Here is a 24643-nt window from a genome sequence, read left to right as displayed (position 1 = left end):
CTGATATATTAACAGTAATTCCTTAAGCAGATTTACACAAAGAAGGGGCATCTTTCTGATTTAAACAACCGACATCGATCAAGGATTGGCCTAATTTTCCAACTACCAAGTATAGTGAAGTGGTGGTCCCAAACACAAGCAATAATGGGTTTCCTCTTATATTTGTGCTCGTCGCTTTCATGTCACACTTCTTGGACCATCATTGAAGACAAGTATATACGAAATGGGGAAGTATTATGAACCTCCAAATATATGGCTCAAATTTGTACTTGCACAGTAAAATACTACTAGTATGACACCTTAACTGTTAAACTTTAAAATAAGTTAAATCTATAAGATTATGTAATTGCTAGGTGACACTGAACATATGGCTTAATGACGATGAAGGTGATTGGGGTTAAGAGTAGCTCTCATTTTCCTTACTTGATTGTTAGAGGTACGTATTGGAATAAAACTGCATGTGACCGCAAGCTAGCAATTCAAACGTGCTTTGCTAAAATGGTACTGAGCTGCATTTGCCTTTTCAATTTCCAAATGAAATTTCCGTACAGAAAGGTGTATATGGTAGGTTTTGTGAAACGTAAACCATCAAATTTCTCAAAGAGTTGGTAGTCCTTCAATTCGATTCATTATTCATCAACTGTCAGATGGCTGGGTGATGGACGGTTGGGGTTGGTTGGGAGAGTCAAAGCAGGGAGTCGAACAGTAGTGAATTACAGTCTAATGCGTATCGAAGAATAAGAGAAAAAGAAAAGAATATTGATAACTGAGGTTCAATCAATGGGAATGAGAGGTTGGCAGGGGTGGGGTTGTGGTAGTTAATTTACAGTGTGGGGAAGGGCAAGTTGGGGTGTACGACTGGGGATACGAATGCTGGTAACTGTCAAAGTTTCGGACCCACCAAGGCAACATGCAACTGACCTCATTACACATGATCATCCATGTGCTCGGTAGCTGCTTTCCCTATTTTCTCAGATTCAAGCAGTTAACTTCTTTCTTTCCAAGCGTTTGCTGACGAGGTTTCTCTCATGTGACAGACAATTTCACTCAAAACCGGCCCACCTCTGGCTCAACCTGAGAAATTGTTAAACCGCATGTCCTCTGTTTCGCTTTAAAATTGAGAAAGAGTAAGATAAGCCGCAAGGTGAGGAAACCCGATCAAAGATGAGGAAAGAGATCAACATGCTGAGAGTATGATTTGTACGTACACGAAGAATGAGATGGCGTTGTAGCCTGTAGCCTTCATAATACAAATTAAATTCCGGATGTGAAGAGCGAGGGCCGGGTCACTTTGGGATACGCGCAAAGGCTAGGAATTGATTGGAAGAGACGTGGGGGGTGGGTAACATTCCTTAAAAGAGGGCAGTGTCTCATCGTGGAGTTTGGGTATCCATACATTTTAAGGGTCTTTATTTATTTTTACTAGATTTTTTTTTTTTTTTGTGTTTTTTAGCAGGGGGATGCAGGAATTGTCAAACAATATTTCATATGCATCATTGTGTCTTTACATCATGTGCTTTGAGAACCTTATAGACCTCCTTTAAGCACATATTCTCTCACCATATCACTCCACAAGTAAGCAAAATCTTTAGGCAATCAGCATGTCTCCACATTTTTTTTACTGTCACATGGGAAAAAATTTGTTTTTGTGTTCGCTATAAAAATAAAAGATGCTTAAGTGATATAAAGACCTCTTCCTCCAGCTACATAGCTACGCAGGGATTCGACAATTTTGTACTGCAATCTTTGATGATCATTCACTTTTCTTTTCAACCGCGTGATGGTGCCACTTGTGGAGAGACTAACATTTAGTCGGTTCGATAAGTTCAATTTTAAAAATTTAATAACTGAAATCGAACTGATTATGTGTAAAATATTAAGATGAATAGATATTTATTCAACAAATTAACATTTATGCAACCAAACATAGAAAGGAAAGTTCAACATAAACATAAATATTTAAGACAAGTAAAAATTCATGAAGCCAATCTTCAGCTCAAATAAAAGCTTACACAATCAATCTTAAGAGTTAAAAAAACTCCTATATGTTTGGAAAAATATGCAATCAAATTACACATGCAGTGAAAATTTAAATCCTCTCTCTTAAGCAAGATCATACTTTGATTGTTTAATATAGATAACCCTAAATATCAGGTAGAAGTTCATTATACTTTTAATCTTTTGAAGTCAAAATCAAAAGGCGACGAGAGCAAAGACAAGTTTTATGCTAAGATATCAAGGGCAATGGTGATCCACACAGATCCAAGTAGAATAACAGCAAGGGTGATTAGGATTTGCTCTGTGATACCCAGACTAGTGCTAACTAGTTAGAGGCTCTCGGTTTCTCTCTTTTCATTAAGGAGTATCCAAAAACCGAGCAAGAACAAAGGAAGAAAGAACAACCATTGATAATTCCACGAACAGTGCACCAAAATTAATATACAGGGTTTTAGAGGTGTATCCAATTTCTAAGGGTTGTCTTGCACAGCAAAAATATATATTTAAGAAGAAATAACCCTCCTCATAAGTTCAATTCAAAAATATTATACATTATAATTTTAATTATTTTTAATCAATTTTTGACATGATTAGACAACAATACCCTTTAAATAATTTTAGACAAATTAAAATGATTTCAGTTTTTTCTATCTCACAATCCCGACAAAAATTTTAAAATTAAATCTTGATTTCTTTCTCTTTCCAAATTCTGTCTATCTCGCAATCTAATTCTTTCTCGGCATCCCAAAGAGCAGCGATGACATCAAGGTATGTGTTTTAGGATTTTAGGTTTATTAGTTTATTCATAAAACTCCAAAGTTGAAGGGTTAAAATTAGTTAGATATATATAAAAAATAGGACACTATATTACTTTGGTAACTTAAACGTAGTTACTAGCAAACAAATTAATTTTTTATTAGGTATTGCATTACTAGTTTTTAAACATTCTGTCACTAATTTTTAGATATTGTGAGATTAGCTTTTAGACATTGCATGACATAACCATTGCATCTTTGATTTTTGTACATTGTGTGATTAGTTTTAGATATTATATGATTAGTTTTTAGATATTGCATGATTGATTTTTAGGTAATAGCTAAGTCACACAATGTCTAAAAATTAGTCACACAATGTCCTACTAACTAATCACGCTATGGCTATCAACTAGTCACGTAATGCCATATCAGCCAATCACATAATACTTAAAAATCAGTCATATAATATTTAAAAATTAGTTATGTAATACCCAAAAATCGGTTACATAATACCTAAAAACCACCAAAACTACTCAATTTTATTTAACAAAATTAATAACTTCAAATAATACACCATATTCCATTTAACAACATATCAACAAATATGCTTACTTGACAAAGAATGTACAAAATGCTCAATAGTTTTTCTTTATGTATAAAAAACCATTTCAAAATGCTTAAAAATGTTCAAAACGCTCAAAAATTTTTCTTTGTGTATCAAAAACCACTCCAAAATACTCAAAATGCTTAAAAGTTTTTTTTTCTAGGAAGGAGTACTCTAAAGATGAATGGTCTGACAAGAAAAGCTCAAAGGATATGAGTCAGTTTGAGGTACAAATCTAAACATATGAGTCAATTTATTCAAGGTAATTTTATCCAAAATTAATTTCTTTTAACTAAAAATAATTAAAATTATAGAAAGGGCTATTTTTAAAACCATTTTATGTATGAAAGGTATTTTGAAAAAAACCCAAAATAAAGTGTATAAATCATTAATAAAGAAAACCTTTTATTAATGCATTTCACAAAATCAATATCAATGTTTCTACAGGAACTCAATCTTTATGTTACCAAGTGACGACACAAAGAAAAGGTGAAATGATTTCAGGGTTTCTCTTTCTCTTAGCCGAACCATTTTCTCTCTTTTCTGTTTTGTACAGGGGTTAATTTTGTTATGTGATGCTGTCTAGACTCTAGATTATCTCCAATTGTTAGGACAAGGTTGTGCTAACCTCTTTTGCATGAAATGGGGTTGTAAATGCTGTTTTTCTAGGAATCAAGGGTAAGTTTAGACTCTGCAGATATATTTTTGGTGGTGGCGGGTTTGATTTTCTGCTTGATATGGTTGTAATTTTGCTCTCTGTGATGAATGAATACTAGCCTTTCAAAAAAAAAAAAAGAAGTGTCTTTGAAGGCAGAATAACATAGTTTATATAGAGGCAATTAGGCTTAATATAAATTTTATATTAATTACAAAAATTTCTCCAACTTAATTGAACACATTCAATTAAGTTTTTAAAGTTTATAATTTCTTTCAATTAAGTCCAACTCAATCCTCAACTTTTACATTTTTAAATTGATATTTTTTTAAATGTGTCTAAGTTATTATGTTTTTAACATGTTGACAATATATACGAACTATAATCTTGAACAAATTTCAAATTAGATGAATCAAACACATTTGCATTCATCATCAATTTTGAAATTAATTAGTTTGTATTTATAAGTGAAGATTGACATCTAACTCCTGTCATGATTATCCAGATGTTAAGAAGAGTTAAAGAAATTTGACTCAACCCTTCAGTAAAAGGTCTTCCCCTACAACTAATATCCTTTTATTTACTAACATCTCAACAAAACATAGAACTTGGCTCGATGTCTATTTTGCATTGTCGTTGCCATGTTAACACTTAATGCTTGTAATCAACTCCATGATAAGATTCAGAAAACTCATTTTCTAAATCTCATTTTGCCTTGGTCAAGAAATTTTTTCAATTATTACTTATTAAGAGGCAATTGGGATATTCTCTTTAGTATCATTTAGGGCGATGAATCTTTTATCAAGCATTCACTGGCTTTCATATTTTTTATGCTATACCCAACAACTATCTCTTGTGTGTATCCTTAATTAGATCTACTAAAGATAGTATCAAAGTATAACCTTTCACACACAGGACAACTTGATAATCTCAAGTCGAGGATAAGATTAAAAGTGTTGAATGCAAATAGGAAGTTTGATAGGATGCATGGAGGAAGGTAGCTAGCTAAGAAGGTGGAAAGGTTTGGTTACTTATGAGATCAGTTCAAGGAGTTGAATATATTTTGATTAAATTCAATGTGGCCGTACTTGGTTTTAGATTCCACAAAACAAGAAATACATATGTCAATATCTAGTCTATGTGGCAAGGAATTATCAGCAAACTTTCCAGGAATAGTAGAAGTAGTCAACCCCTTAGCTGCTTGGATAGACACTACAGTGTGAGACTTTTCCTAAACATACGGGGATGTCAGCATCATATCGTCATGGCCCGTTTTCAAGTGATCAGTTACTTTGATTGTTTATTCTACCTAACGCGTAGTGGTTATGTTTCCTTTTTGAAATACATTTTAGATATATGCCATTTGATAATCTAAATATGCTATTAATTACTGCTTTTTTATTAATTATGCTCATAAAAGCTAATGATTTATTACTTATTGAAGTTTCGACATCCAAAATGATATTCTTTTGGATTTTTAATAAAAAATTAATCCAAAAACAAAAGGCAAAAGTATCTATGAAATGAAACTTAAGTGATGGGTAGTATTACTTTCAGAAAATAAGGTTAGCCATACAAAATAATTGATCTGTGCTTTTTCCAATTAGTAGGTGAACGGCACCTTTATATACGTGGCATGCAGCCCATCTTGAGTTTAAGAGAAGAATGGCGAAAGAAATTAAGCGGTTTTATCACGCATTAATTGCAATGTCTCGTAAGTAATAAATTTGCAATCTTATTTTTATTCGTCGTACTACTTTCCTGCACTGTTGGTGTACCACCAGGCTCATGCTCTCCTCCTCCAATAATTAATTCTGACCTCTGACACTTTGCATTATAAAGAAAACAGAGTTCCACTTCGGTATTTCAGCTAACATGCTTCTGTGGTGTACACCATAGTTGATCCAATTCTTGGGACAAAACATACCAAGAATGTCATTGCATGGTGAAGGAGGGTTTCTCCAGATTTAAGCCGAGTAGTTAACTTATATTCCTCTAACAAAATACCAGGGCTGACAGCATCAAAATTATAACCCAAATGCTAGATTTATTGCTTCTTTAATAAAGTATTCAGTTATCCCTTAACCTTTAAAGAAAATTTCAGCAAAAGTAACTTCATCTATGTATAAATTACCTTATAATTCTTACATTGCATATTCAATTGTATTCTTTTTATATTACTACTATTTTTCATACAAAAAAAATTAAACTCAACTCTTTAAATATGGGATGCATGCATCTATTCTCAAATCAAATATCAGATGCAATTGTATTCTTTAAGTAGCGTGTATATATCTTGACTTTGCATATAAATAAATCATTTACATTATATATATTGGGAAATATTAATCATTATTGCCAAAGCAAGTTTTTTTTTTAAATACACTTATACATTATTTTAAGTTGAAGATAAAATTAATACAACTGATCTTGATATAAAAACTTTCATATAGGAGGAGGATGAAAATTTTAATATTAACAAATACAACAAATAACAAGGTTGTGGAGTGTAATTTTAGTCTTACGTTAGTTGAAGGCTTGTACATGTTAAGAACTTGATTTAAAAAAAAAAAAATCAGCGAAATGGAAAAGGACTCGTCGGGTTGTCCTTCTGATAAAGACAGCCTCCACACATCGCCTTCAATCTTGAATTTGTTCTTTGTTTTGTTCAAGTATTGATTCCAATCAAAAAAATAAGAGAAACGAGTCACATGATTACTGTTTTTGTCGTCAAACAGGGAAAGAAAATATTGCCATTAAATTAGTAATGGTCTTAGTCTTTCATATGATTGAATACGTGTTATTGTGAAATTCTATTGATTTGATTTGTCTCCACTTGAGATTTAAGGGAAAGAGAAACGGGGGTGGCCTCCATGCACTCTGAGATCTTATCCTCCCAAAACTTTTGGAAGATGGAGCTCCAAGAGTGGGCAAAAAGGTGACTAGCTATGATAACGTTGAATAATGCAATGGACGTATGAAAATAAACGAATTAAGGAGCAAAGAGATAATATCGAAATAGATATGTTTAAATTATATCCAGTTATTTTAGAAAATTATTATTTATTACGTTTTGTTTCATAGAGTAGCTAATAATAAACAAAAATTGGAGAAATTATATAGGATAACTCCAATGGAAATATATAAGCATAATGCATTAGGTTTTGCTGGGTCAGTTGATATCATGAGTCATCAGCATCAACCAGAAAAGGATAAAGTTTTAGCCCTTTTAATTTGCCAACTCCATCACAAGGTCATGGAGGCAAACCGGCTCATAAAGTTTTTTTTTTTTATATAATTAGAAAAGAGAGATTTCAACCTTATTCTTTAAGTAAAAAATTATGTACTAATTAATAAATCTAATATTTGAGTGCAACTGCTCCACAAAGTTGACGAATAATAAGAAACAGACTTTTGTCTTTGTTTGTTTTGACTCCCGTTTACAACTCTTTGAGAAGTTTGCTCTTTGTGCTTTTCTTTCTCTCTAGCTAATAGTGTAGCTAAGATTGAGTTGTCTTTGTCCATGTATGTGGGTGACAAGGCAAGTATGTACCTGAAAAATGCACCACATAACAGACGACAATATATGTTACATATTAAAGAGTACCGCACCAATTAAAAAACAAACCTTAATACCTGCAAGAGTGAAGAGGGGGACATTTTCCCGTGGTCGGCCTCATCGTGCCAACGCCAAGAATTGTATATCCCCCACCAATTTTTGTGGTCTTCCACTGATGTCACCCACTTTTCCTACGTGTTCAACTTCATTGCTCTCCCCATGTATTTGATTGCAACGTTTTTTATGTAGTCCTTTGGCATCCATGTCACCAACTTAATCTAGTTTCTCTCGCTTTAATCCCTTCATATCTAAGATGACCTCAAAGCCTTCCAATCACAACCTTGATGTTTCCTTTTAATAATTGCCTAACTGAGAGTTTTCTTAGACAATCTTTAGAAAATACTGCATAACTCTTAGTTCTTGCTTTTGTGGCAACAACAATATGTTTTCTCCTGAGAGGTTTAAACAATGTTTCCAGGTCAGTTGAGTTGTAACACAGGTTTGAACTTTAACGAGCAATTCAAACTTTCAATTGATAGCTCCTTAGAAGCGAGAGAGAATAGAAAGAATTGCTGAGAACCATAAGCCCCTGAAAGGGCCCATATATAGAAACAGTGGCTTACGACCAAGGCCACCCAAGAGTTCTTGATGCTTATTATTATTATTATTATTATTTTAATGTTTTTGCTTCTGTAGCTGTTGGTTTTGCTTTCTGCGAAGCTTATAAGTTTCTTTGAATCTTAGTATAGGTTAAGAAAATGAAATGCTACTATATATATATATATATAGATATTAACTGAGTGGATATAGTTTTTACGTGGAAGAGAAAGTTGAGCATGCAAAACAAAACATTAATTAATGAAGTGACAATCGCAGCAGCAAATCATGATGCGTGCACAATTGGGACAGCCGCGTGGAGCTAGGGGGCTAGCAAAGGGGCAGAGGAGCTCCAGTCCATCTTCCAATATTCGAACCAAATTTCCAACTTGTCTCGCGCTCTGTTTCACATAATACATACAGCGACGAAGTAAGTAGGAGTGGTAGTGGCAGTAGTAGGAGGAGTAGTCGAAGCAGGGTGGCTCTTTTGTCAATGGTGGATTTTCAGAGGATCCAGTCCATCAAAGTCTCAAAACAGGACCCACGACATAATCCTGTTACCATTAGATTCTGGATATCCGCCTCTGCGGCTCTTTCCTCTGTTGGGATATATTGGAATGATTAGATTTCTTGTCTTCTTTCAACTGTACTTATTTTAACCTCTGCTTCTTTTTTTTTTTTCTTCTCACTTTAATATCCTTCTAGTAATATGTCTTGACTATGGCTATTAGACAGGGCCCACTCATGTGTAGATTGATGATGATCATACATTGTTGATTGTTGACGTCAATTATTATTGCTTTAATGAATCACAACCGTCCATGCTTCCCACCGGCTGAACAAATCATCTTTAAATTCATGATTAAGGTAACAGACTTTCAAATCATATCATAGGCATTTGTTAACGTAATTAAAATATCAATTCAGTTCAGATGCCTAAATAGTTACTTCTTAACATTACTGGAACCACATTGTTTAGCTAGAACAGATTAGGGAAGAAAAAACCAAACAAGAAAAGATGGAAATTGCAATGGTGTTAAACACGTGAGCCTAGTTGATAGGAGATTTTGTTGCATTTCATTGGGGCAACAATAGCAGCAGGAAGCAGAAGACAAAAGATGGTGAGCCAAGATCGAATATGATGGTTGGAAATTAAAAGAGTAGAGAAACACATCCACAAGCACGCGGCAGAAAATCAGAATATAGAGTCGCAGGCCTTCCACCTCTGTGCGTAGAGTAGAGCAGAAGAAAGAGACTCCCTGGGTCAACTCTACTAACGCAGAGAAAGAGACTGGACGATAGACTATGGTACTAGACCAAGTTCCCACCTGGGAGTAATGACAACAATAATTCCCACACATCTTTCCTTTTAACTCTTTCTTCTCGTCTTCATTTAACAGAATCCTACCCTTTCACATCAAGCCTGCTCTCTTTTTATGACAAAGTAGGGAAACTTGAGAGACCGCATCTCCTCGGAGATTTCCATTCGTTCGCTTCTTCCTCCCTTTGATTATTATTTTTTTGACCAAATCACAAACCCCTAAAATAATAATACTAAAAAAAAAAACACACACACACAGATATTGTGAGATTTATATGAATTTTGGAGGGATTTTGTCCCCTTCGTTTCTTTTCTCCCAAATGTTTGATGCGAGTATGCTTGGTGTTGACAGGAAGCAAAGAGAAATGAAACCAAGAAAAGTGACATTAAACAAGTTTCATTTTTGGATTTCAAATGAGAGAGACATTAGCATTATCTATTGTCGGTTCCATCTTTTATCTCTCTACGTAAGTTGATTCAAAAGTTTAAAGGGAAATGAAAATTATGCTAATGCAATTCTTCGTGCATGATTTGGTACACTTGTCCAAATTTATTATAGAACTTTAATGAGTAAGTTGGATTCCTTCCATGGTTAATGAGAATCACGTTTATATGGAAGCACATTCTCATGAATATATTTTATACCAAATACGAGGATGTGATACTTTCCAATCGAAATGTAAAGAAAATGAACCACTTCTGTTAAACCAGAAGCAAGTCTATAGTAACCTCATTAATATTATTTACATTGCTAATAAATTATCTTCACTTTTCTTCTCCCTCCATTACTATCTGGTATCTGAAAAGACGATGAAACAAAATTCCTATGGCTCCGTTATTTGCCTTTTGAACTTTTAGAACGATTTGACGTTCCTGAGATCTTTTTGGGCCTCCTTATTTCGATCTCAATAAATAAAAAATAAAATAAAATATATTAATATCTTCAAGTTTTATCAATAACTTTATACAGATTTATTAATTTTTAATATATTTAATTTATTTAAAAAAATATTTCATTCGATATATCATTTAGTCCTGAGTTAATTATTAATATTTTCATTACTTTAATAATATAATAATAATTTTTATATAATTTTATTTTTTATTAATTTTAAAAATTATCACATTATATAAACTATAATTTTTTATTTTTATTTTTTTCTCCTATTCAAAAAAAAAAAAATCTCTACCCTACCTCCTCCTGAAACCAAAGCACCAAATACTCTTGTCGAGTAGCATCAAATTCTGCTGCTATTGGATCTCTTCAGGGGAGCCGCACCCCCCCCTCAACTGGCCAAATCCGATCACAGGATGACTGAGTGACATAAAGAGCGTTGCCGACTGACTTGAGAAAAAAATAATGAAAAAAAGTGAAGAAAGAATAAAAGTGTTTTAGACATTTCATGTTTACTATTAACGCTCTATACACGTTTGTAGCTAATTGGACATTTTAAAAATTAATGGATTCGCATGGAATTATGAGCAAAACTTGAAAATATTAGTGAATTTTACCTAAAAAAGAAATTGTAATGTACTTTACAATAAACATTTGTATGACCAATCACTCAATTTTACTTAATTTCGACTTGAATTTTTACTTTAAAAAAAAAGAGAAATAGACACCTAACCACACAATTTATACAAATTGAATTCATACATCATGATTCAGTTAAGATTTTATTTTTATTTTTTCAAATCTTCTAAAACTCTAATTTTTATTCTCCTAGCTTTGTTTGATGAGGTGCTAAGAGAAGTCACGGACAAAGTGCTGGTGTAGTGTGACTTAAACTCGAGAGTATTTATATAACTAAATCCCTAACAAATCGGCTTTATATGAAACAACGATTGTATATTCTCAAGATGTGTGAAGGTACGTTCATTAAATACCCACATTGATGAATTTAATAGTTATTCTTGATTCAAAGAATATCAATGTTATAATTAAGAATGAAGACCAAGTCTTAATTCTTTTATGTTCTTTACCTCCATCGTATGAAAACTTCATGGATACTATGTTAAATGGCCAAGACACTTTCACTTTCGTAGATGTAAGGGCATATTTAAATTTCAAGGAATTGAAGAAGAAAGCTGGTGATATCTAGAATAAAAATCAAGTAGAACGCATGATTGTGAATAGAGAAAAAAGCTTAGATAGAAAAAGTAAATCTAGAGTAAAGGGGAAAACTTGTTGAAATTGCGATCGAAAAGGGTACTTTCGTCAAGACTGTACCTAATTCAAGGATGACAAAAAGATTAATAAATTTGAGAATACTACAAATGTGGTTGGAGATAACTTTGATACTTTTGGGGAAACTAATAGTGTTCTTGCAGTTAACCTGATGGATACATGGATATTGAATTTTGTAACGACCTAAGTCCAACCACTGACCCAACCGCTTTTTGGGCCTAAATCACGTGGCCCTCAAAAGTTTAAGCTCAAATTGCTAGTAGCGGCGGGCTTGAATTGTTATATAAGTCTTAACAATCACATTCACATCAAATGTGAGATGTTGGATATCACAATCTCACCCACTCAAATCCTTGATGTCCTCATCAAGGCCACACATCACATCCATAAGATCAAGATTTCACCAGAGCAATGTGAAAGTTCACATTGGACTGACGCAAGCTCTAATACCATTTGTAACGACCCAAGTTCAACTACTGAACCAACAACTTTTTGGGCCTAAACCACATGGCCCTCAAAAGCTTAAGCTCAAGTTGCTAGTAGCGGTGGGCTTGGATTGTTATATAGGTCTTAACAATTACATTCATATCAGATGTGGGATGTTCGGTATCATAGATTCAGTTTGTTGTTTCCATATATATCCTAAGCATGATTGGTTTACAACTTAACAATTTATTGATATAAGCACTGTACAATTAGAAGATGATTTCTCTCTCTTAGTTGTTGGGATTAGCACAATTTGAATTGAGATGTTTGATGTATGATAAGGACACTTGAGGTGAAACATGTTCTTGACATGAAAAAAAAATTGTTATCTTTGAGTTTGTTAGATAAAAAGGGCTACAAATATAGTGACCAAGATGGTATCTTAAATGTATCTAAAGGAGTCTTAACTATCATGAAAGGCAAGTTATTCGGTGACCTTTATCGTCTAGTGGGAAACACAGTCATTGAAATTATTTTCGTAGTCTTATCCAATGATCTTGATGATGATGTAACATGTTTATGGCATATGAGATTGGATCGTATAAGCGAGAGAGGGATTAGAAACTGAGTATGCATAATTTGCTATGAAGTCAACAGATTGAGAAGCTAGATTTCTTTAAGCAACATACATTGAAATTTAGCATTACAACTCATCAAACTTAGAGTGCAGTAAACTGCATCCATTGAAATTTGTGGGATCCTTCTCTAGTGGCATCAAAAGGTGGACTATTATACATCTAGACCTTTATTGATAATTTTTTAAGACAGGTGTGGACGTATTTTTTGAAAGCTATAAGTGAAGTGTTGACCACCTTTTTGCATTAGAAGGCATTGATCAAAAAGCAAACTAAGAAAAAGATCAAAAGTTTTCAAACAAACAAAGGTTTGGAATTTTGCAAATGTGAATTTGGTTTGTTCTGCAAGAATAAGGAAATCATTAGACATCGCACTATTGTCAAAACACCACATTAAAATGATGTTGTAAAATGCATGAAGAGAACACATTTGGAAAGAGCAAAATACATGTTATTTAATGTTGGCCTAACCAAAGTATTCTGGACAAAAGCTATCAATATGGCTTGCTATTTGGTAAATCGATCTCCATCAACTACAATTGAATTTAAGACTCTTAAGGAAGTTTGGTCTGGTAAACTCCTTAATTACTCTATATTGAGAGTATTTGATTGTCCTGTTCATGCTCATGTGAGTGATATAAACTTGAGTTGAGAGTGACAGAGTACATATTTCTAGGCTATACCTATGGGATAAAGGGTTATCGATTGTGGTGTACTGATTGTAAGTCCTCTAAGTTTATGATGAATCAAGATGTTACCTTTGACAAGTCTGTTTTACTTCATAGGATAAAGTATAGAATTGTAAACACATCAGACCAGGAAGTTAACAAGCAAGTGGAGCTTGAAATCAATACTCCCAAAACTGTGGGGAATGATAATGAAATCCAGAATGAACTACGAAAGGTACAATAATTGGTATCTCAACGAAGCATTACTTGTGTCAATGGTGATTTTGATTCTTATGTTTTATCTGTGAAAGTAGAGAATGGTGAGCTTTACATATGTCGAGATTTTTAAGAAGATTAAGTCTCTCCATTAGGATCAAATGTGGGAGCTTGTGAAAACACCTAAAGGTACAATTGATGTTGGCTTAGTGTGTAAAGAAGTTGCAAACATTAGTTGTAATGTAATTAGCTTCTCCAATTTAGATTTTACTAGTGATTTGGATTGTAGAAGATATCAAATGGCGTATATGTTCACTTTCTCAAGATCTGCAATTAATTGAAAAGTAGTATTTGCTTTGTTTACAATTGATGATGAATATATGGCTGTGACAGAGGCAGCGAAGGAAGCTTTATGGTTTCGAAGCTTGGCTAGTGATCTTGGTTTTGGACAAACATATATACTTGTGTTTTGTGATAGTCAAAATATAATACAGTTGATTAAAAATCAAAGGGTTTATAAGAAAACCAAACACATCAAAGTCAAATGTAACTTTGTTCAAGAAATTGTTTTTAAATGTGAGATTATAGCGAAAAAAATAGCTATAGCCAAAAATCCGACAAATAAGTTGACTAAGTCAGTTTCTAGGATAAAGTTCAAGCATTGCTTGAACTTGATCAATGTTTGTAGTGCTTTAGGCCCGTTGAGGCAATGGCGATGTCGATAGAGATTGGTTCATAAGGTAGAGTTTGGTGAATTCAAGCTTAAAGTGGAGATTTGTTAATATAGTTTTGAATTGTAATTTGATTAAGATAATTTAATTTTAATTAAACTAGTATATCTTGTAAAGATAGTCTTTAAATTGAGTTAAACTAGAATAACATATCTTAATTGTATTAGAATAAAATTATTGTACTTGTTCCCTATAAAAGGATCTTATAGGGTTAAAGAATAATTATCACTTAAAATTAGATAGAATGATTTAGATGTACATGAGACAAAAGTTGTGAATTTGAGACTATTCTTATAATCTCTTTATTTTTCTTTTAGTGAACCCGTAGATCATAAAAAGATTAAACCACATAAATTCTTGTGTTTTTATAAATGTGCTTAATTTTTTTTTATTCTATTGATTGAGTAAAATCTTGAATAACTCTTTAAAAATAATTTTATAATTTTCACAACAATAATTAAAATTAAAAATTAAAAAAATTATAATATTTTTTTTCTTCTCCCTTCTCCTTCCCCGGCCCGCACCACCTAATTCATGCTGACTCTGAATATAATTAAACAAGTCGACCCACCTATGGCTGAATGGAGCTCAATCCCTTTACCAGGGCTTGGGCTTCTCTCAGCCCAGATATCCAACAATAGTATTGACCTAGTCTATTCCTAAGCCACATTTGGCAGTCCAGATTCGTCTCGGTAAACGTGATCCGTCCACTTATATTAACACTACAAAAATATTAGTGCATAAATAAACAAACAAGTTTAAATTAACAGAATAACTTTTCAAAAGTCAAAATCATCGCTTCCTCGGGCTTTAACAGGAAATATTTTTCTCACCCACAGACTTCGCCAATGTCATAAAAGAATAAAATACCCCTTCAGTTTCATTTACTTGTTTTTTTTTTATTCACTTTCAAGAAATTTAAAATAATATATACAAATTTTAATATATTTTATGTTCAAATTTTAATTTTTTTTAATAAAATTAATGCAGCATGATTTTAATTGTCAAAACGTAGAAAAAAAACATGAAAATGATTTTGCAATATAAAAAAACGTTAAGAAAATTAGATGTTCCGAAAAAGAGAATAATATTTAAGACATTAAAGAAGATGACAAGAAAATGATGGGAAAGGAGTAGTATCTATTACCACTTCTTTGGTAAACCTCACCCATGTATTCTACCATAAACAAGGATAAGAAGAATAAACTGAAACCGGTATCCTACTATTTCAGTTCAAGTCCTACCTTTTTCAGTTCATTCCTTCTAAAGTGTTAATTTAGTGTAACCATAACAAAGTGTTAACAGTAACCAACACATCATGCATGCAACAAGGAAACAAGCAGCAAACATTGCCCCTTCCAAACAAGAGTTGCCTACCAGCCTCATCCAAGCCCATTAACGACTTGAGTTTGGAGAGAATTTGAACTTGGAATCTCAATATTGGGAGAGGTGTTGCTACTATAATGGCTATGCCTCAACCACAAGCCAACATATATAATAACACTATGTTTCAAGGTTCACAGATCTTATACTTTCGTGACAGATAATTGGCATGCGGTTTACAAATATTTCAGTATTACAAGGAACAAAAAATGAATAAACGAAAGAAAAGTGAGATTATTAGGTTCAAAATGAGTGAAAGTCAAAAAGATTACCTCCAGCCTTGCTGGAAATAATTGCAAAAAATTATATACAGGTTTTAGGTAGAAAAACCAAACAAGGATACAAATACTGACCATTTATTTGAGTTGCAAAATGCAGCAAAAAAAGCAATAGTTCTTGATGAACAAACAGATCATCTTTCAAGTATTCTTCCTTGCAGCATAGGCACGATAAGCTGCCAGTCCAACAACAGCAACAGCAGCCCCAACTGTAATTTGAACATGAAACCCAGTCAAGAACAAGTAAAATATGAAAACAAGCACCATGCAAATTTCATTTCCGCTGGAAGGAATGAGTTGGATGGGGAAGTGAGATACAACTAACCTGAAACAAACATAAGTGAGCTATTAACAAGCCGGCGATATTGCTTCTTTTTCTTCCCTTTCTCAGTTTCAGGAATGCTCAGGTGAGGGTGTTCTGCTGCATTTATGATTCTAGAAAATACAGTTTTGGAATCTCTTAATTTCACACCTACAGGTATTGGAGCTTCCATTCCCAACTGCTGAGTAACCTGCAAAAGAAAATTGAAATTAACAGCATATCTCATCTATCATCATAGTTTTGTAGGATTTGGACAAACAAAGAAGCCAATGAAATCATTTATACTCTTGCCGAGTTTTGTAGTGCCATTGGATATGGATCCAAGTCATCCTTTGCTGCAATGAGGAGGCAAGGCACTCCATAACCACTTTCCTCTCCTTGCCTAGCAACATCCAGAAGCAGTTCTCTTGATCTTTTCCATGAATATTCATCTGAACTGGCAATAGGAATACAATGCCATGTAAGATAAGTGACCACGTACTGACAAATCAATAAACTTCCACAGCCCTTTGAGGTGCTAATTATTCCTCAATTCCAGATATCCACAGGTTTGTAAATAGAGTACAATACAGAAGCAGGCAAAAGGGGAAAGTAGGATGAGTAATAAAGAACATTAAAACCCACTAAAAAGCTAATTGCAAGAGGTTCATAACCACTAGTCCATGAGTTCGCTTTTAGCATATTCACCATGTTATTCTCATGTTGCTACTTTGGACAAATAGAATATTGTTTAACATTACCTGTCATACAAAAATACAGCTACATCACAGGCAGCCAAACATTCCTTATTCAACAGGAATTTCCTAACTCCATCTTCTGGTATCTCTTGCAAAATAAGTGTCTTCTGAGTACCCTGCAAAGCCAATAGAGTCAAAAAGATTGCCACATCAAATCCACAACTTCTCATTGGACATGAACAGCTATGTTTTCAATGCACAAGAATTAGAAAAGAGATAAACAAAAAAAAGAAAACTTTTTGTTTGTTTTCACAAGGAAATATGCAGTCACCTTTTCTTATTGCACAAGAGTTTTACTCACCATATCATGGTCAATGATCTCACAGGGGAAACATGGGGTTGTAGAAAAGAAAAGAGGTTACAAAGAGAGTTACATGAAAATAGCGGGACATGAATTATATCTATAGCTATTACTCACCCCAATCTCTTCAACAACATTCGTTGCATAACGTACACCATTTGTTGGAGTATAGTTGCTTGAGAAAGGCCTGCAGTTCAAATTTCACACTCATAAATGATGTCACAGAATCTAGACTCTGAAAAGACAAAACAATAGTATAATTTTACTAGATGAACCAAAGAAGCTGCAGATGAAACTAGCACGATCAACATCAACTGATCACATAGGTCTGGAGTCAACACCTTCCTAAAAATGAATTCAACAAAGCAGACTTCCCAGATCTTTTAGGACCAAAAACAAAGCAGTGAAATACATTTCTTTCTGTCCGTTGCCTTTTACGATCAGCAGATCTTCTCCTAGTAACACGAAGGGCTGAAGTTGGATCTCCACCATATCCAATGCAAATCAAATTAGCCAAACTACATGATGGATCCAGATATGTCATCAAGGCCCACTGCAACCACATATATACTGAGAGTTACAGTTAAACAAAATTGAAAATGTTCAAATACCAATTAATATCCAACAGGACAAAGAAAACCTGTCTATTCTATTTAACAAGAAATACAAGAAATAAATCATGTCAGTGTTGGAACTGTGGATTAAGTCGCAAGCTAAGAGAACCAAGAGAAGAGAGAAACAGAAGAACCCAAAATAGTCAGAGAGTAGAATATGATATTGTGCCTACATGTAATCAAAGCAGTGATATTGACATCAAAGTAGTAAAGTGGTAAAATAGGCCCTTTCATAGAGAGATAATTCTGTGAAAGAATATAAGAATATAAACCAATAAATATTAGCCATTGTAGTCAGATGTACTATAAATAAGTGGGACTTCTGCTGAACAGCATCCTAGCAGTCAATTCTAATTGGAAATGTAATTTACTTACGCAAATTAGAAAATGCACATAAAACTTGCAAAATCCTCAAACGATACTGGAATGGGTAAGGTCCTTAAGACCCTATGTTGTCCAGGTCCAAGATGAATAAAATTTAAGATATAGATAAAATTCACCCAGATAGCCACTAAAAATGTCATCATGTGTTATACCACAAGTAAAAATCAAGGAAGGAGTAGTAAGCACAACAAACCTCAGATAGAAACCCATTAAGAGTCAAATTTCCAAGAGCTGTTCTCTCTGCAGCATCTACATAAGGGCCCACACTCCATGGACTGAACACAGAGAACACATATGTTCATAAAAATATATTCTGGAAAATCAAATAGAATCAGGGGGGAAATGGAAAAACAGCAACGAGGGCTAGGTCTAAAAGTTAATTTGCCATACGACATAACAAGGATCATTAATAACACCATTAGGAGCTAAGGGTTTTTGCAGGAAAAGATTAAAAGCAATCAGTATGATTATTTATACATGCATGCATATGTGTGCGTGTTATGCACACATACACACATGCTTCACAGTAATTTCTATAACATTAAATACTAGAAATACTACATTAACAAATGTAATCTAAACAATGAACCAAACCAAGGTTAATCAATTTGGTTCAGGTTGAATTCTTTTGCAACCTCAGCATTAGCTGTTCCATCTCCAACATTTGCAGAAGCTAATTGGAATCAATCAACACAAATCTTGAAGTGATGTAACTGTTTGATAATTGGAGCAACAGAAATGTGCTAAGAGAACACTGTTAAATCTTACGAGTCTACAAATAAAAGAAAACACATCTACTAACTACATTCACCTTTCCGGAGCAGTTACGAAGATATCATCAATCTCAGAAGGTTGCAAGGATCCATCCTGGTAAGCTCAACACCAAAGCAGAAATTCAGTGATTGCACATAAGTTAGCATTATAGACACTCTAAGGATGATAAAGAACTAGCGATTTAACTTTTTTTTTTCTTATTTCTGTACAAGTGAAAAGGATTAGGGAGATTAACACGTACATTATCAATGTCATACAATTGGAAGATCCCACGCAAAAAGTCTACAGCTTCATTTGTCAGCTCCACACTCTACAAGATATCTAGAAGTAAGTGTATCGCAATTCCCAATAGGAAGGTATTATGAAAGGTAAAATTATAGGAAGTAGAAGTATTCAACAGTCAAATAAATTTGCTAGGGAAAGGGGGGGAAAGGGGGGGGGTGTATTTGTTAAAAAATGCGGCAAACTAGGTAAAACTTCAATATTAGGGATATGTGCAACAAAAGCTCTATAATTCCTTGATATTGATATTGATGATGTATCACACATATGCTGAATACAATTAGAGTAAATCACTAGGCTAAATCTTGACTTGGAACAAGCCCTCACAAGTCAGATAAAGAGCAATCTTCCAATCACTATTAACAACCATAGAAAAACCCAAACAAGCATTACCAAATACTTAATCAAGTGCTTAGGAACTTCACCAATATAAATGCAAGGAGAAGCAAGCCGATAAACCTTAACACCTATTGCGAATAAATAATAGTACGTCTAAGGCCAAATTAAGTGCTACCTGATCAGGGGCATGCTTGGTTGGAGTTGGAAGAATATCATCCCTAAGCTTTAAATCATCATCATATCCAAACTTCCTCAAGACAGCCCAAGTTGTCTCAAGACGCCCTTTTTCTATAAAAAGAGCATGAAGAAATAGGAAACCTTCAAGAGTAAGACCAAGGTCACCGACTCCTCCTCTTATCCTCTCTTGCACCACCCTCTTTACACCCACTATCTCAGCAGGTTGTAACGGAGCATTAAAACATTTAACCTGTTTATCATTGCTCAACATGTTAAACTTTTCCAATTTCATAAGAGAGATGGTTAGAAAAGGAGAAACAAAAAGAAAAACAAACCTGAAACTCATTCAACTCTGCATCACTAAGGGCTCCATCCATGTCATGGTCACAAAGCATAAATATCCGTTTTAATGCCCTGATACATCGTGGTTTCAAACTTTGTTTCTCTTGATCAAATAATGGTGCTGTTGGGTGTAGAACTGCCTTTTGAGCATAATAGAACACATCAGGAACCTGTAGACAATAAAAGAAGAAAAAACCTTAGATTTCGACCCACCGAATATTTGTAGCTACTCAAATACACAAATAGTAAATGAATTTAACAAACATAAGGACAACGTAAATGGGTTCAACATTTATCAATTGGTCAAAAGATAATATAATAGGAAATAGTTTCCAACACAAAAGAAGACCGGAAGGTTGTCTCTCAGCACCCCTCTAGAGTCTAGAGCCACTGATTAAAAAGTGAACTGCTAAATGCTAATGCCACAATGTCATAAAGACAGATGGGGTAGCGTGTTGGAGAAAATAAAATGAGAATATTCAGTAAGCTTGTTATGTTAAATTAAACAATAGTAACAAGGAAAAAAAACCTGAATTAGTGTAGCAGAGGAACATTCTATGCAAGTCTCAATCTCCCTGAACTGTTGCATGATTGGTCCCATGACTTGTTCCAAGTTCATGGGCTGACGCTCATCTCGTAAATCTAGTTTGCACCCAACAACAATAACTGATGCCTTAACCTATTCAGATATAACATATAAACATAATGAAAGCAGCATCGTTTTATGAGTAAACAAGAAAAAGTATGCATCTTATGTCAGTAAATTATGTTGACAGCAAACCTCTAATTTACGAAGCTCAGGAAGCCAAAAAGTACTCAGTCGACTGAGTGTCATTGGTTGATCACAAGCATACGTTAATACCACAGCATCAGCTCGCTTCAACTCATCAATAAGCTTTACTCTGCTCTCCATGCTAAAGGTAAATAGCAATGCAAAAAAAAAAATCAGCATACATTTAAAACTCATCAGAAAGCGCTTACGTTGCTTTTACCACTAGCTTTAGCATTTGCTACTTAAATAAGATAGCAATTCATACATTATTGTTTGTTACAAAAATAAAATCAGGCATTTAGTTTCTCAAACATTTTTTTTAATTCGAGAAAAAAAATAGTTTGCTTTTTCATCTAAAGGTGCTTTTTTCTTTTGAAAAAAACTAGATTATAGGTTCTAAAAATGTTAACCACAATCCCAAAACAGACCATCTATTTAAAAAGTTACTGTAAATATTTGGCACGGCCGGATCAAAAGAACCATTATTAACATTCACGTTCATAGAAAACTGGGAAAAGCTCCAAATCAGTATACCTGGAGGAGGTGTCAACAATAGTGACAGGGACGCCATCGGGGTAGAAGTCAGAGGGGAGGCGAGTAGGAGGAAGAACCGCCGGGACATATTCGGGGAAAGAATCGGAAGCTGCAGCTGAGATGAGGCTCGATTTACCCGTGCCACGGTCCCCAGCTACGACGACTCTTACGCCGGTTCGGACACCCGCGGCTGATCTACCTGGCATTTGGAATGTTGCTGTTCCAACTGAGAAGCAGAGAGAGAGAGAGAGAGAGAGAGAGAGAGAAAGTGGTTTTTATTTATTTATTTATTTTCTTTTTTGATTGGCGCGTTGGACGTAACAAATCTGACAGTAGGAAGAGTGGTGGGCTAATGGCGATTGTTAACGAAGAAGAGTTCAATTCACTGGCGTGGGGAGGAAGCCGGGGGCTATTTTTTTCGCCTACCAATTGCGCGTGTACTCGACTTTGTTGACGGGCTATTGGCTCGTGTCGGTTTGGGTTCGTTTTGAGTTTTGAAGCCCAAATAAAAGCCACTTAAGCCACTAACCTTACTGGGTTATGGATCGGGCAGACAAGAAAAAGAACTGGATTTCAAGCCTCATTCATTTTCTAATCTGGATTCCCTAATTCTTACTTCCCTTAAACCCTATTCCCTGATCGCTTGCTTGCCAAATCAAATAAAACTCAGGCAATGTTGATGCGCTACGTTCGCGCATCCCTCTCCGCCGCACGTTTCTACTCGGCGCAAGCGACGGCGGCGGCGGCGGAGAAAGCTATAGCAACTACAGAAGGCGCTGTAAAAAGCGGTGGTGGCGGCCGAGACACGCTGGGATGGAGGCTTATAGGCCTCGTGTATCCAAAACGCAGCGCTGTGGTTACAATTCGGAAATGGAAAGAGGAAGGCCGTACGGTCCGTAAGTACGAGCTCAATAGAGTCGTTCGAGAGCTTCGCAAGCTCAAGCGATATAAGCACGCCCTCGAGGTCTAATGCTTATTACCCCCTCCTTTTATCTTCTTGTTTTATTTGTCGACGCTTATATCCTTGGAAGTTTGAACTAAATTTTAGTTTCGGTTGGGAACAGGGCTTAAAAATTGTAAAATGCTGCTTGTATTCTGGTTAATCTTGAACAGATTGTTTAGTCAAAGTATATTTTACTGTGAGATCTTTGCCCCCATCGTGAGATGAGTACTATTTATAGAATAATCGTTGCCTGTCGAAACTGGGTACCTAGAACTGCTTGGAAATGTTTATGTTTGAGAATTGACCATATGCCACCGTGGTTTATTTTCTTGTAGATATGTGAATGGATGAGATTGCAGCAAGATATCAAGCTGTTACCTGGTGACTATGCTGTTCACTTGGACTTGGTTGCAAAGGTCCGCGGTTTAGCTAGTGCGGAAAAATTCTTTGAAGACCTTCCTGACCAAATGAGATGTCAAGCCACATGTACAGCTCTTCTCCACACATATGTCCAGAACAAGTTGCCTGCCAAAGCAGAGACTCTGACGGAGAAAATGTCAGAATGTGGTTTTGTGAAGTGTCCGCTTCCTTACAACCACATGCTATCTCTATACATCTCTGAAGGGCAACTAGAAAAGGTTCCTGGAATAGTTCAGGAATTAAAGAAAAATGCTTCGCCAGATATCGTTACTTATAATTTATTGTTATCCGTTTGTGCCTCCCAAAATAAAATCGAAACTGCAGAAGAAATCCTTCTTGACCTAAAGAAGGCAAAAATAGATCCTGACTGGATGACATATAGTGCATTGACCAATCTTTATATAAGAGGAAAAGAATTTGAGAAGGCAACATCTACTTTGAAGGATATGGAGAAGAAGGCTTCTCGGAAAAATCGAGTTGCCTATTCCTCCCTTCTCAGTTTGCATACAAACATGGGGGATAAAGATGGGGTTCAACGAATCTGGAAGAAGATGAAATCATGCTTCCGCAAAATGAATGATGCTGAGTATACATGTATGATATCTTCGCTTGTGAAACTTGGGGATTTTGAAGAAGCTGAGATACTCTACAATGAGTGGGAGTCTGTTTCTGGAAGTGCTGATGCTAGAGTTCCAAACATACTCCTTGCAGCTTACATCAATCAAGATTGGATGGAAATTGCTGAAGGCTTTTATGAACGAATAGTGCAGAAGGGTATCTCCCCTTGTTACACTACTTGGGAACTGCTTACATGGGGTTATTTAAAGAATCAACGAATTGAAAAAGTATTGGATTGCTTTGAGCGAGCTGTTGGTAGTGTAAGAAAATGGAATCCTAATGACAGGTTGGTTGGAGAAGTATTTAAGAAACTTGAGGAGCTCGGCGATACTGAGGGGGTGGAGAAGTTGTTAGTTATTCTTCGGAATGCTGGCCATGTCAGTACGAAGGTGTATAATTCACTTCTACGAGCTTATGCAAAAGCTGGTAAAATGCCACTTATAGTTGCTGAGCGGATGCAGAAGGATAATGTACCACTGGATGAGGAAACGCATGAACTCATAAACTTAACTAGCAAAATGTGTGTCAGTGAAGTTTCAAGTAGTCTGTGATGAGAACAGGGCAGAGTGAATTTACTTTGAGATAAATGAAGAGTTATTTTGACGGCTACAGTTGAGTACTAGCAGTGACTTTCAGCACTCATGATTTGATTGTTTCTGTTGTGAATAGACGAAATGTTATCATGCTGAAACAATTGCAGAAACGATGGATCATTCTGTCTGAATTTCCTTGGCCAAAAAAAAAAATTCAGTCAGAATTACCATCTTTCATATTCAGTCTATTAATTGCTATTGTTAAGCATGGAAGTTCTCTGTTAATTGCTACTCCCTGCTATGTGCAGCACAAAGAAAGCAATGAAGAACGGCACCTTTTTTCTAGCTGAATTGAAGAACATCACCTTGCTGTTCCATGATTTCCTCCTTTGTGTGTGTGTGTGTGTGTGTGCGTGTTGTGATTACATGAGTACATATTCCATGTTTTACTCAGACATATCTAACTGTTACTGCCAGCAGAAGTTTTGTCAAGAAAGCAGATGGTTTACTTTTACTTTGTGCTAAGAACATTAGCAT

At 34.9% G+C, this 24643-nt stretch overlaps 2 protein-coding genes across 3 annotated transcripts; one reads left to right on the top strand and one right to left on the bottom strand.

Moving 5' to 3' along the window:
• Nucleotides 1–15846: 15846 nt before the first annotated feature.
• Nucleotides 15847–21941, bottom strand: MIRO2 (MIRO-related GTP-ase 2). 2 transcript variants are annotated; one of them, XM_021424206.2, is made up of 14 exons: nt 21593–21941; nt 21068–21200; nt 20816–20965; nt 20280–20456; nt 19943–20194; nt 19388–19456; nt 19184–19239; nt 18566–18647; nt 17716–17927; nt 17492–17561; nt 17077–17189; nt 16622–16772; nt 16340–16526; nt 15847–16223 (listed from the first exon to the last, which is right to left on the bottom strand). In XM_021424206.2, the coding sequence occupies exons 1-14, from the start codon at nt 21796–21798 to the stop codon at nt 16156–16158; spliced, it is 1926 nt and encodes a 641-aa protein (XP_021279881.1). In that variant the 5' UTR covers nt 21799–21941; the 3' UTR covers nt 15847–16155. The 2 variants fall into 2 exon arrangements, with proteins under 2 accessions (XP_021279881.1, XP_021279882.1); XM_021424207.2 differs by having other exon boundaries at nt 16628–16772.
• Nucleotides 21942–22125: 184 nt separating this feature from the next.
• LOC110413426 (Pentatricopeptide repeat (PPR) superfamily protein) lies at nt 22126–24643 on the top strand. The gene is made up of 2 exons (XM_021424208.2): nt 22126–22556; nt 22871–24643. The coding sequence occupies exons 1-2, from the start codon at nt 22266–22268 to the stop codon at nt 24122–24124; spliced, it is 1545 nt and encodes a 514-aa protein (XP_021279883.1). The 5' UTR covers nt 22126–22265; the 3' UTR covers nt 24125–24643.

This window comes from Theobroma umbraticum, unplaced genomic scaffold, assembly GCF_002168275.2.
Source record: "Theobroma umbraticum cultivar Fairchild unplaced genomic scaffold, ASM216827v3 scaffold_4.1, whole genome shotgun sequence".
Taxonomy (NCBI): domain Eukaryota; kingdom Viridiplantae; phylum Streptophyta; class Magnoliopsida; order Malvales; family Malvaceae; genus Theobroma; species Theobroma umbraticum.
Note: the sequence above shows the minus strand (reverse complement) of the source record. Positions and strands in the feature narration are given on the sequence as shown.

Excerpts from the sequence above, each read along its gene's own strand:
- MIRO2 (XM_021424206.2), bottom strand. The coding sequence starts at position 21,798 with ATGCCAGGTAGATCAGCCGCGGGTGTCCGAACCGGCGTAAGAGTCGTC. Across the intron at positions 21,201-21,592 it reads ATTGTTGACACCTCCTCCAG|CATGGAGAGCAGAGTAAAGC; the intron begins GTATACTGATTT and ends ATTTACCTTTAG. Across the intron at positions 20,966-21,067 it reads CTGAGCTTCGTAAATTAGAG|GTTAAGGCATCAGTTATTGT; the intron begins GTTTGCTGTCAA and ends ATATCTGAATAG.
- LOC110413426 (XM_021424208.2), top strand. The coding sequence starts at position 22,266 with ATGTTGATGCGCTACGTTCGCGCATCCCTCTCCGCCGCACGTTTCTAC. Across the intron at positions 22,557-22,870 it reads GATATAAGCACGCCCTCGAG|ATATGTGAATGGATGAGATT; the intron begins GTCTAATGCTTA and ends ATTTTCTTGTAG.